Below are 14,260 nucleotides of genomic sequence, written 5' to 3'. Positions count from 1 at the left end.
CTTTATTTTTTCTTGGTTAATTTAAAAGGCTGTGAAGATTAGGTTATTTCATTTGAGTAGATTATTATACTTTGCCTAAGTCTATTTTTAATTGGTGACTGGGGCCTTAGCTTTTAGCTTTTAGCTCTGTGGAAAACTATCACTTTCATATATGAGAGAGGAACATATCAAAAGATGCTAAAATTTTTCTTGCTTCAAGATAATTGGAGAGATTGCCCTGACTTGATGACATTTGTTGTCAGTCAAGAAAACAATACCTTTTTGCTTAATAGTATCTGTGGAAGGATTAAATGTGGACTTTTGAAATTTAACTGTATCAAAGTAAGTCTGTATTTGAATATTAGTTTTGACCAAGTTCTCGAAGAGTCCAGTGTTCAATTATTTTTCTCAATCTCTATTGACTGTACAATTTCTCTACTCTTTTGATGTAGTTGTGAGTACAAAGAATTTCTGTTTTTTAGTGAACTATATTGAGATTTACTGGGATTTCAAGGTAAAAATTAGAAAACCAACTTAGAAAATGTCGATATCAAACCAACATTTATTTTAATGTAAAAATGTGTTTCTTTTTATATAAATGATCATTAAAAATATGCATTTATTTGAAAAATACAGATGAACTTTTATATTACAAAAATGTATTTGAGTAGAATATCATAATTGCAGATTACATTTATTAAAGGCTTATGTGTGCCAAGCATTGGTCTAAGGTGCTTTGTATAAAAAGCTCTTTGCATGAACCGTCTCACTTAAATCTCACAATACTTCTCTGAAGAGGGTTTATTGTCAGTCTCAGTGTACACATGAGAAAAGTGAGGCACACAGGAGTCAATTGGTCAAACGTTTTGAACCCAGGCAGTGGGACTGCAGAGCTCTTAACTGCTACCCTATACTACTTCCCTAAATTCTTTCTCTAAAAAGAGGCCTAGAAAGTTTATGAGTCAGCATACCTTCTTGGGCACACTAGGTTGTTTAAAACCCATATCTCCCCCCGGCACCTTTAATTGAGTACCTACAATAGAGTGCTAGGTACTGCGAGAATTGATAAATAAGACGTGGGTCCTGTACCCAAGGACCTCTCAGTCTGGAGGGCACAGTCATGTTAACCAGTTGTTATAATGCAGTACATTGTAAGGAGGAGGTACATAAGGAAAAAGTTCTGGGAGCATGGAAGATCTTTCTGTGATCTCATTTTAGTAGTTATTTCCCTTCTGTAGAATCTTGTTGTGGTCAGGGACAGCTGGCTCTGTTTTGTTAAGCATGTACACAATAAAAATAATTTTCATAGTTCAAAGGGAAGAACTAAAAGGCTAGTAGGCTTTGCATTTTGGAATTCTGGATATTCTTCATGTGATGATGGAACTTTGATGAGCTTTGGCCGTCAGTTCCTGGAAATTGCTGGTCATGGCCAACCAATGTCTGATATAATTAACTTTAATACATACTTTGGAGATTAGCCAGTTACATGGGCCAAGATGGTTATAAATTCACATTGACTCATCAACATGCACATACATAGTTTTATAAATTTAGCGTGTTCTGTTATTTCTCCCAAAACATTGGCATTCTCTGGTAATAGCCTTGCATGTGTTTTTCTCTAATCTTAGAATCTTAAAGTTTAGTATAATAAATTATTATGCAAACAGATATAAAGTGATCTGTCCTTTGGGATATTCAGCATAACATGTTGGTTAGCTTTGTGATTATTTACCCTTTGCAACTATTGCAGGAAACATTGTTTTTTTGAAGTCTGCAGTTAATCAAATGTTACAATAATAACAAATACATTTAGAGGTCTTTGATTTCTAATTTGGTCCAAGACACCTCAGTTAAAGCATAAAGATGATAGCCAGATAGATTAATTTAAAGATAAGGAAAGGCTGCATTAAAAACAAATTAAATTAAACAAAAACATACTGGAATTAAGGAGGAATACAAACTTGAAATCCATAAGTAAATCACAAAGTATACATATTGGTTTATTCAGCTAAAAGAGAAGCCCCAGTTAATGGAATTTGAGGACTGGAAAGGAAGTTTGAAGTAGGTTGAATAATGGCCCCGAAAGATGTTCACCTTCTAATTCTTAAAAATCCACAAATATGTTACCTTATGTGGCAAAAGGGACTTTGCAGATTTAAGGTGAGGATTTTGAGATAGGGATATTATCCTGGATATTTTGGATGGGTTCATGTAATCATTAGGGTCCTTAAAAGAGAGAGGGAAGAGGTCGGAGTCAAAGAAGGAAATGCGACAATGGAAATAGAGGTCGGAGTAATGCAGCCACGAACCAAGGAATGATGGTAGTCTCCTGGAGCTCAAAAAGGCAAAGAATAGATTTCCCTTTAGAGTCTCAAGAAGTAATACAGTCCTGCCAACTGCTTGACGTTAATTCAGGGAAACTGATTTTGGACTTCTGACCTCAAGAACTGTCAGAGAATCAATTTCTGTTCTTTTAAGCTACTAAATCTGAGGTAATTTGCTACATCAGCAATCAGAGACTATATAAACCTTAAGTGTCATGTTGTACAGTGATTCTTAGTCGTTCTTAAATCTCACCAATAAGGTTTTGGGAAAAGGCAGTAGCCTAGGGTAAGCAGGAAACTTATTGGTGAGCAGAAGGATTAAGAGAAAATTTTTGTCGTTTAAGATTACTGTTACATCTCAAAAGAGCACAAATGAGTAATTCGTAGCAAATAGTACTATAGGAGTGAGGTAGAGCAGTGTCTTACGTTGTTCTGGAAGTCCTGAGTCGCACCTAAGCTGCTTCTCTTTCTTATCAAGACCATCGGTTTTGATCCCTCCCCTTCCTCCTGTACATGAAGGGCCGTCTCAGCTGCTATAACTGTCTTGATTATGTCCACTGCCAACCAACTGTCCTTCACATTTTCATGTGAACGAGTGGTTAGTATATCAACTCAGATTAACAATGAGCGTCTCTCTCCCTGATCTACAGAAAAGAAACTTTCCCTGACTGGGGCATTTGTTTTAAATTAACAGAAAGTCTTTTTTCAAAACTTAATTCCAATTCTTTCTTTTGCATTAGAAGACCATTTTATTCTGTTCTTTAAAAATGAGGACTATTTGGTCAACTTCTGTTTTATTTGTTCTGCTTTAAAATGAAGTTTTGCCTTTTTTCTAACTGGTTGAGTTTTTCTAAAACTTAGAGGGTGTTATTTTCTAAGTTGTTGGGTATTTTGTGTTTCTCTTGTACCTTATCCAAGTATTTATTGTCTGATCATTTTCAGCAGCATCTCCCTGAAATAATGATTTAATTATATCATTGGATCTTGTCAATGATAGAAGTTAGAGTACCTTTTAGTGCATGTGAGAACAGAACTGTGTAAATTTGAAATGTTGATTTGAAATGGACACAGTTGGAATACAAATTGGCATTAATTTTGCATGATTAATAATACGTTAGATATATTAGTAAGAACCTGCATAAAGTAGAATGACATTTCAAGCTAAAATTTTTAATTTTAAGCTATGTTCTTTTGTAAATTATTTTGTTACATCATTATTAAAAAAAAAAATGACAGATCAGGGCCCCAAAATTTATTTATAAGATCTCTGCCTTTGCTGGGGAACGTTCTCTTGTCTTCGGTTCCCCCACTCAATATTTAGAAGAATATCAAGTTAAAATGTTCTGTCAGTACTGATGTATACCAAACAGCGCATTAAAACACATAAAAAATTACAGTTTCTATTTAAGTTCTTCTTGGCTGAGATTTAGTTTGTTAATCTCAGTAATCTATTTTATTATATATTTACAAAGAACTATTAATTGGGGGGAGAGAGAAATATGGACCCTGTCTGCTTAATCAAATGCCTGTTGAGCAAAAAGTGATAGATAGTTACTATTTCTAACAACTACTCATTATTAATCAATTTTAATTTCAATAAAGTAGCTCTTAGAGAAAGCATTGAAAGTCTTAAGTGTTTTTTTTTCTTTTCTTTTCTCCATTGAGGTAAGAGTAAGGGGCAAACTACTTTGAGCTCTCTTTAAGACCTCGCAAATATTCTACTCCTCATCCAACTTTACTCCCTAGATTGAACATGTACTGATAATTTTCATCTGAACCAGTTTTTGTTGTGAACTAGTTTTTATTGCAAAATGGTGGTTTTGTAACCCACCGTAATCATCAGTTGATGGTCTACCACTGTAGGGGAGAGTGTGAGTCATCCCTCCCTCCCTTCTCTTCTTCATTCCATCCCTCCTTTCCTTTCTTCCTTTTATTTCTTCCTTACTGACTTATGAATCTGTTATCAGTCTTGCCTCATACATTTCCATTTTCTCCAGGGGTTTGTAATCTATTATTTCAATGTTCCTTATTTATTTCAATGTTCATGTTACTTTATTTTTACATACTTTGATGTCATGCATGCTTTTAAAGCCACATATCTGTGTCACACTCTTATGTGCATTTATTTTGCTCTGTGCTCTGCCCTCTTTCCCACTTTATGTTAAGGATTACACAAATTCGGTGTTTCCTCTATTTAAAAATTTGAATTGTTTATTACACTTAATTGAATTTTACTTTCTCCGAGCCTGATTGTCGATTTTTCTTAGTGCTTTTTTTACTGCCCATGGACTTAAGGGATTGATTATTCAGCCATCTTCATCATAGAAGAAAAGGTTCAAAGCCCTGAACTAAAGACTGATGCTTGTTCATAGAATCTTTCATTCATCATGTCTTTTCTTTTTCTAAATTCATGGCAATCAGCAGGTTTAATTTTTGTATTAAAATTATATTTTGTATATAATTTGTACATGAAATTGTATATTTTGCTTATTTCAATATAATTCATTTTCTTTCCAAATCTATTTTATATATTCACACTTAAAATGCTGTATTATTATTAAAATATTAAAATGACATTTATGTTCAGATTTGAGTTTAGTTAGCATAACTCTCACTTAATGAACATATGCTTTGGTGCCTGGAGAAATTTTTTTTCATTTGTTTTATTGCCACTGTAAAAACATTAATTTTTTAAATTAGATATTTCAACCAAAGAATCTGTGTAACATTTTGGAAATGTTTTCTCTTAGGCAGTTTAAAAACAGCTGCATAGTGCTGAATATAGCTACATGGAAAGTGTGAACATAAATTGTTCACATTTTGCCTCTTTTCTTTTGTTTTCAGGAGTGATTGAAAACTCCGGTATGGTACAGAGGATGACATTAGGATAGCAATATCTAGTTTTAAAATACACGATCTTGTTTTTAGAGAATATTTTGAAGTTTTACTTAAGTGTTAACTATTACATTCACAAAAAAGATAGGTGAATTCATAGTTGAGGAACTTAAAACCTATGAGATGGTGAGATTGGGTGATTGCTGTCTGGAGCAAAACTTATGACTGCTCTTAATTTTATTCTCGCTAAAATAAAACTACAGATAGTCCACTGAAGGAAGAGAGGATGAATTCCTTTTAAAAGAATCATAGATTATTAATAGTTCATTCTATATTGTTCATTCCTACCTCCCACTCCTAGTAATTTTTTCAGATTCTACATCCTCAGCATTTAAAAGGTGATGGTAAATGTTTTGCATTGTTGTAGTAAAAGACCTTTTTTCCCTTCCTATGTCTATTTATCCATGCAAAAATTTAATTTTGAAAAAAATTTATAATTATAGCATCATTGAAAATTTCTTGGCTCTCAATTTTTCTTAAAGCACACTATAAATTGGTTTATCGTCTCTCCTTATTTTATTCATTCAATCAGAGACCAGCGTTTCTCAGACCTTTTCTACACAGTTTTATATAGCCCTTGGCATTTGTGAGCTTATAAAAACATCTGGTTACTACTCTATGGTAAAACTGAGAGAGTCATTAAGTGACTTGCCCAACATCACACAACTGGTTAACCTGAGCTGTTAACTAAACAAAACCATCTCTTAAATTGGTCAACTCGAATAACTATTTTATAATAGTTAAAAGTTCAGATTCTTGAAGCAGAAGGATGGGAGTTTGAATCTCAGCCTATTTACTAAAAAGTTGTGCAAATTGCATAGAACATCCGAGAGTCAGTATTAGCTATTATGTCAAAATGTATTTCAGCAGCCCCTCTTATATACATTCTTGCTTACTTCTTTTTTTTTATATATATATAGGAATTCAGCTCTAAAATCCAGTTTATTTAACTAAGTACTAGATTCGAATTGGCTGCCTTAAATTCCAATTCTTGATGGAGATTGTTGAAAACAATTAGGGATAGAATGAAATAATAAATGAGAAATTATTTAGAAATTATGCCACAATATAAAAGCCTGAAACATTTATTTTAAATGAAGTTAACTTTTTTCTACCATAAAAACTACACATTCTCATAGAAAATTTGGAAAATATATTTTAAAAAAAGAGGAGAAATAAAATGACAATCTGTTTGTTGTACAACCACCTAGAGATAACTGTTTTATTTACTTTCAGCCCTGAGTTTCTATTTTTCTCTTTTAACATATAGTAGCTAGGAACATTAAATGATCCCAGAAGGAAGGTTATATAAAGGAGAATTTGATAAAAGAGAATATCTGTCACTCGAAGTCTTTTTTTCCCCAATTACAAGATCCATAATTATTCAGGCTTTTCATAATCAGTTTTAATGATGTAGAAAACAATTTATCAATTATCTGGGCAATATAAATGGCATCTTATAGCTCTTTTCAGGCCTGCTTTTGGGAGGGGTCAGTTCCTATGCTTCTTTAATCTGTCCCTAACAGGACCTGTGTTAAGAGTGGGGAGGGAGGCCTGGCTTGGCAGCAGTTCCTGGGAAAGGTAACAGGACTTCCTAAATGACCACAAGTTTTGCTGAGACAGCCTTATGCATCTAGATCATATCCAGCATATTTCATTCACTTTGGGGGACTGAGGTTTGAGCTGGGCATTGGCTGTGTAGGAACAGGAGACTAGGAGAGCAGTGGGTCTGGTCATCCTGTCAGTCACTGAATAGTTGAAAGAATTGAGAATGCTATGCTTAGCAGGTATCCTAGGAGAGCTGAAAGGAACATAAATGTGAAAAAGGGAGTGGACTCATCGCTCTACGTGGCCAAACTACAGACCTTGGAAAACAATGAGATAAGGGCTCTCTTGGGCTTAATATAGTGTGTGTGTGTGTGTGTGTGTGTGTGTGTGTGTGTGTGTGTGTTTTAGAATATTAGAGTTGTCTAGTAATGGAATAGACCATAGGAAGAGGTAAGTTTCTGGTCACTCAAGATATTTAAGCTGAGATTGGATAGCTCCCCGCCAAGAAATACTATAGAATGCATTTATTCACTGGGTTAATTCATTCATTTGTTTGCTTTTCATTGAGTCCTTCCTATGTGTCAGGCACTGTGCCCAGTGCTAAGGAAACAGAGATAAGTAGAGTGGGTAAGAGATCAGATTAAATGACTTTAAAGATCCCATTATAGCTGTGGCTAAAAGAAATCAACTGATGCTTCACATTTTTTTTTTTTTTTTGCCATAATAAAGCATGGAGCTCTGATTTGTGTATTACTCTGCCTCTTAAACATGCCAGAGTATTATTATCATATTTCTTCTGTGGAGTAGCACTTCATATCACTCTCTAAGATTTTAGGCTGTTAACTTAGTTTCATGACACTATTTTATTTCCCCACCTTTGAACATAGAGGTTAAAATCAAATGTAGAGTCAGCTTTTGAAAGAATAATCCTGATTTTTTGTGGCAAATGTTTAATTCCATGCTGACTTACATAAGTTTTTAAAATTCAAGATTTATCAGAAAGTATGATGAGAAAACACAATGCTTATTAAATGTAAGGCGATATTATATATTAGTGTTATTGGAAGTTCATTGTATTTAAAACATATATAGAAGAGTCAGGCTCTAAAATTACATTTATTTTTCTGAGAGGAGTTATAGTTTGTGTATACTGAGATATTAAATCTCCAACTTCAATATTTATAGATTGACTATATATCTGGGCTAATTCTATTTGCCTGTAGAGATCAGATAGTTAAGAAGAAGCAGAGGTGCCTAGAACAAAGTGTGCAGATTTGGCGGTGATATTGGGATCTCTGTACATTTTGGCCCATCAAATAAGGCCAGCTGTTCATTTGTTTCATGTCTAGGTTTGGAATCCACCCAGTTGCAGGCCGGATGCCTGGTCAGCTTAATGTGCTGCTGGCTGAGGCGGGGGTGCCATATGATATTGTGTTGGAAATGGATGAGATCAACCATGATTTCCCAGGTGAGCGATGGGGGCGATGGTGGAATTTAACTATTCTTATTGTGAAGAAAGCAATGCCAGTCTTAAGGTATAAACTGTGGGATCACTGAAGACCCACTAGTCAGATGTAGAGTAACCCGCTCCTAGTAGGTACGTACTTGAAATTAAATAAGTGAAACGTAGTACTCAATATGGTGCTCCAGATATGTAAGCAGCATGAGTAACTTTATTTCTATAAGGAGAGCTGAGGGACCATGAAAATCCTATGAAGCAGTGCAGTGGAGTATATACCTGAGGGACTCTGAACAGACTTGGCTTTAGAATCCAGGTCCTGACTTGTAACCTTGAACCAGGTACTCAGGTGCCTCATTTATAAAATTACTTCTCTTGATAATTTAGCATCTGATTTTTGCAAAGTTTACTGGTTTCAAATTGTACCAGTTCGTAATCAGTAAAGTAGTTTTCTGTTTTCTTAAAGTATTGGGTCTTCATTAGATAAGGTATTGTACTTTCTGGCTGTCATTGGGTAGATATTGAGTGCTAGTGACATTTGGTCCAAGGTCATGTTTGTTACAATTAAACCAGTTTCCTCTGGCAAGTATCCACCATAAACTTAAAAATACGGTTTATTAGAGAAAAAAAATGAAATTGTGTGTATGTCTAGATTCATGTCTAGAGTCTTTAAAGAGGGTATTTAGGCCATTTTAATTTTATGCCCCCTTTCAGATTTCACTGTTGCTAAATTATGTGTGAAGCCTACCAGTTCCAGGAATTATAGAAACAGTTTTAATGTAGTACAGACGCTTAAACCATTTTTTTAAGACACCAAATTGCATCTTAAGTGGTGATTTTAGCAGTTGAAAATGGAATGCAAATATTATAAAATAATGTAACTGGCAAGATCATTTTGGGATAATGAAAGAACTATAAAGTCACATTAGATAGTTCCATTGTGGGGAGGTAAAGCATAATAATGCAAGCCGCAGTCAGGATGCTCAGGTTCAGATGTAGGATCTATTGCTTTTTAGCTGTGACATTGGCTAAGTTACCCAGCCCCTCTGATAAAGCTCTTTGTACAGTGCCTGGGACAAGTGTGGGTCTTATAAATATTAGCTTTTGTTGTTTTTGTTGTTATAAAGTCAGGTACTCTAATTTGCCTCAAAAGAAATAAAAGTAGTGCCTTTGAGTTTTATATTTTCTCTTTTTTCTTTTATTATGTAGACACTGATTTGGTCCTTGTAATTGGAGCTAACGACACTGTTAATTCAGCTGCTCAAGAAGACCCCAACTCTATTATTGCAGGCATGCCAGTTCTCGAGGTCTGGAAATCAAAGCAGGTAAAGTTTCAGACTTGCGTTTCATTCCAGTAATCAAAGATCTCTTAAAATACACACACAGAGCTTTCCTTGGTCACTTGATGAGAAATGACAAGGTTTTTTAGGAAGCCCAGGTGTTAGAGTATGTTTAGGGTCCAGCTCTCTAAATGTAGCTTCTGTCTGTTTTGTGGTCACCAGAGAATCCGAATGAATGCCCTGATGAGTAGAATTAGATGAGATTATGTGGACAGATTAACCACAGCTAAAAAAATTGCTGTGAGCTTTTGGAATGAGTTTGGATGAATTCCAGATCAAGTCCAGTGAAGCAGATGGCTTTTCTCTGGGACAGTGCGTCAGTATCATCGCCTTCATGTATGACGACGGGCACATTTTTTCATTTAATTTTTTTGAAAGGGAATTTGTATGTTGTTATGGGGTGTCTTGAAGGAAGGTGATTTGGAAATCCAAATAACAACATGGCATAAGGAAGCAAGCTTTGTGCGTGCACATTACTTCTGAAAAAGCAAATTGCTAGATTGTAGAGAACTCAGTCTTGTAAAGTTTTCTCTGCCCCAGCAGTGGGCATGTATGTTTACCAATCCTAAGTTGTATCTACATTTTAAGAACCATAATTACATAATGTATATTTTCTCTCGTTCTGTCTCCCTTTATTGTAAATACGTGAGTTCAAAACTTAGAATTTGTGGTGGTTGAGTAGACATCTCATACACTTGTCCACATGTATATGAAAATATATTGTATTGGTCATTAATATCTGAGAACTTACAGCGTGCATCATCGTACTAATGCTATTTGCAGCTTGAATGGACATACTTGTACATCTTCCATTTTTTGGATAGATGAAATGTCCTAGAAAACCATAGGAAGGCTTTTCATTTCATTAAGTACTGACTTGATGTTTAACAGGACAGCAACATCTATAATCTGTGTAATTGTAAATGTCTATACCACATCAATATTAGAGATGGACTTAGCCCTTCCATTTTGCTCTGTAGGAACATGATGTTAGTTATTATCACTCTCCTTGTGACAAGCTAGGCTGCTCTTGGGATTTTGTGTTAGAACTTTCTGATGATATATTTTACCTTAAAGTGATGGAATAGGAAGCATACCATTTTCCCACTCAAATAAATTTATCTTAAGGTTTGTAGTAGAAGCTTTTGTACTGTTTGTTCTTTTTAGCACATTCACAAGATGCTTATTTTTCTGACTAGACAATGTTATACATAGTCTTTATAGAGAAAAGCACTGAGAAGAAAATCACTTATAATGTTGTCATCAGACATAAACTATTGTTAACATGACTTTTTCTCTCATGAGTATAAGAATATGGGTACACTTTAGCAATTAAAGTTAATGCAATGTAAATATGCATTTAAAAATACTCCTTGTGTATTTTAAAAGTCTCTGTACTAAAGAATTAATAGTGGTACACAGCTTGTTCAAAGTTAGGACAAGGCAATGTTCGTGTGCCTAACACATCTGAGCCAGGTCTGTTAATACACTCTGTCACTTACTCTGGTTCTTAGGTCATTGTTATGAAGAGGTCCTTGGGTGTTGGCTATGCCGCAGTGGACAATCCAATCTTCTACAAACCTAACACCGCCATGCTTCTAGGAGATGCAAAGAAGACGTGCGATGCGCTGCAGGCGAAAGTTAGAGAATCCTACCAGAAGTAAATTCAGGAGATCAAGCCTTTGTCTAACAAAGCCACCTCTTCAGTTGTGGGAACAGGCAAAGAAAGTATCAATATGGACAGCTGATATACATATCTGTAGCAAAGCTCTTGGAAGAAAAGGAAGACCTTGAAGAATGCAAAGAAAAGGCAGGGAGATTTTTCATGATCAGTGTTTCCTCGATTTAAAAAAAAGGATTGAAAATTCTAACCATCTTTCTGTGCATATATTTTTTTGTGTTATAACTCAAAAATATTTTATAAAAGGAGAAAGAATAGCCTCATTTTAGATGTAATCCATTTGGATTTAAAAAAAATTCCTTCTCAGAAGCCAGTAATGTTTTAAGAAATAAAGTCTTTAGGATTTTAAGACTTACACTATACGTGGATCTGAAAAATCTGACACAGTGTAAACATTACAGGTGCCTGCATTACTGTTTTTTTCAACAAATATGACTAATTTGAAACTTTTATCAACTCCTGAGCTGATACTTACCATTAAACTATAATCAAAATCAGCCATATTGAATTGGTTTCAGTTTTTCGAACTGTACTTTCAATTCTAGTTTTCAGGGGTATATTTTCCTATTTCTGTTTTAATACATTAAAGGATTAGATAATCTTCCAGAGATGCTGGAAACAGTTAAATCATTTGCTTTGTTTGTTTCGTTAGAATACCAACGAAACATATAGTTTGAAATCAGTATTAGTTGTATTTTTTAAAACCCCATTTCTAATTGGAGATCTCTTTAATTTCAATCAATTTATAATATGTAGTATTGTACTAAGTGCACTTGAATGGAATTCAACTATTTGCCTAATAAAATGAGTTTATTATGTTTGCACAGTGATGTAGCAATTGTTTCTGGCGACAAAAGGCTAAAGTCTAATAGTTCTGCCTGTTATTAACATCTGGGGAAGACTTGCTACTATAAAATAGATGAAATTAATCTGTCTTAACTGTTTTCAAGATTTTTTGTTCCACAATCAGAGTATATTTTGAGGTCTTACATAATTGATCGCATTTGGGAGAAATGGTGGCACTTCTTTTTAGTTACCTCTTTGTTTATATAAGCATTAGTAAAAAGCATATCTTTTTTGCGGTAAAAGAATAGATTTTCTTTGTGACTTTGCTACAGTGTGAAAGCTTGATATAGATTGAATGCGTGATGAATACTTAGAATATATCTCTCAGTATAATTTGGCGCTGAGTTTCTTGAAGCAATTATTAACACACAAAAACTTTCTCTAAACCAAAATAAGAAATAACTGGTGCAATATTTTTTACAATAGTGCTCATGTTTACTGAGTTTACAACTCACAATATCTATTGGTTTGGTAATCAATTTCTGTTCTGCTGTGCCTGAAATTAAGATCTCTGTGTGTGTGCGTGTGTGTGTGTGTGTGTGTGTATGTGTGTGTGTGCGCGCGCGCGCACACATTTTAAAGCAGAAAAGCTCCTTTTAATTTGTAAGTGATAAATGCAATTTGTTAACGCATCTCAGGTTATTAGTAATCTCAAAACTGAATTATATCATGAAAGTTCTATTACACGAAAGTAGGTAGTATCTTTATTTATGCCCTTTCCCTTTTCTCAAAGTTGCTGTAGATATATCTGGAAAGCAGCAACGGGGACTTTTTTTTGAGATAATTCTTGCATTCGGTTTAAACAAAAAACAAATATACTTGGAGTTATTAATTTATTTTCATCATTTGTAGTAAGCATTTTTGTATATTTTTAAAATTTAGGATGATCTCATTCTTTGATACTCACTAATCCAGTTAATTGATTTGAAAATTTATGCCTCATTTGCCTTTATTTTACCTTTTGTTAAGATATTTAAAGGATTTTTTGGAAACATTTCTTAAATTAATATTCCAAAAGGTTGGTAGTGTTGTATTATTAATTATGGTGAAGTCTAAAATCAACAAAAATAATTTTCACCCATCCTATTTTATTATTTCTCCTTTTCTGATCAGTCATACAACTGGTAGATATGACTTATTTTTATTCCTGTATTGCTCATTATATCTTTTTGATATTCAAATATAAGAAATTGTTTTAAATCCATTGTATCCTACAGTCTGGTAACAACAAAAAGATCACACTTTAGTAAAATGCTAATATTGATTTGTCTTTTAGGACTTATTAACCATCCTTTATTTTTTCTTGTTTGTCTTAAATTAGAAGTTTGTGTTTAAGTTACTCATCTAAAGATAGAGTGAATATTATTAAATGTATAAGTTTTTATACACTATGCATGTGTCTATCTATCTATCTATCTCTCTATCTATCTATCTATCTATCTATCTATCTACCATCTATTTATCTATGTATCTATCATCTATCTATCATCTAACATCATCTATCTAACTTTGGACAGTCTTCTGGTATATAAATCTTATACTCTTTTTTCCTAGGGATTGGAGTAGAGAGGACTAAGAGAAGACTAATCTCTTCATGCAGAAGGCTTTCAGGTCTTCACTGAGTCAGGGATATCAGTTAAGTATTTGGTAATGAATGTGGAACGTGGGCCTAGGTCTTTCTGATTCCATCCAGGTCATGACCCTAACTTTTAGATTTTGCTGTTTTCTCATTCAATGCAAATATGGGATGTATTATGTATCAGTCAGCATTAGGGTTTAGTTCAATTTATCTGATCCCATATCCTTATTTTGTATAATTAATAACTCACAAACCCATGTGTTCCTCTGACTTAGAGGCAAGTTTTCTAGTCCCCTAAGGCATAAGTCTTATGAATTAAAGCATTTTAGTACTGGAAAGTTGGACAGCTCTTTGGTACAGCTAGGGAGAATAGTTCAAATATCTAATTTATAGCTCTTGCTGGTGTTTGAGAGTCTTTGCCAACAAATATTATTGGGTCAGAATGGTAAAAAAAAAACCAAAACAAAAAACCCCCGAACTCTTCACTCCAGTGGCAGCAACATGCATAACCCAGCTGCTCTTTAGAGTCTCAAAGGAAAGAAGTTAATTAACAAGAAAAAAAAAAGCACTTTTCTAAGTGAAACTTTTAAAGTGTTGGTTTAGTAAAGC

General features: G+C 34.1%; 1 protein-coding gene across 4 annotated transcripts in view; it reads left to right on the top strand.

Moving 5' to 3' along the window:
* The window catches only part of NNT (nicotinamide nucleotide transhydrogenase), an 82,736-nt gene extending 70,902 nt beyond the window's left edge, over nucleotides 1–11,834 (top strand). For 2 of the 4 annotated variants that reach the window (XM_016161117.2, XM_016161116.2), the window contains exons 20-22: nucleotides 8,096–8,214; nucleotides 9,415–9,530; nucleotides 11,060–11,834. In XM_016161117.2, coding sequence (XP_016016603.2) covers nucleotides 8,096–8,214; nucleotides 9,415–9,530; nucleotides 11,060–11,209 — 385 coding nt within the window. In that variant the 3' untranslated portion in view covers nucleotides 11,210–11,834. The remainder of the gene's footprint in view (nucleotides 1–8,095; nucleotides 8,215–9,414; nucleotides 9,531–11,059) is intronic. The other 2 variants (XM_016161114.2, XM_016161115.2) reach the window with 1 other exon arrangement.
* Nucleotides 11,835–14,260: the final 2,426 nt, after the last annotated feature.

This window comes from Rousettus aegyptiacus, unplaced genomic scaffold (genome assembly GCF_014176215.1).
Source record: "Rousettus aegyptiacus isolate mRouAeg1 unplaced genomic scaffold, mRouAeg1.p scaffold_m13_p_8, whole genome shotgun sequence".
NCBI classification, from domain to species: domain Eukaryota; kingdom Metazoa; phylum Chordata; class Mammalia; order Chiroptera; family Pteropodidae; genus Rousettus; species Rousettus aegyptiacus.
Note: the sequence above shows the minus strand (reverse complement) of the source record. Positions and strands in the feature narration are given on the sequence as shown.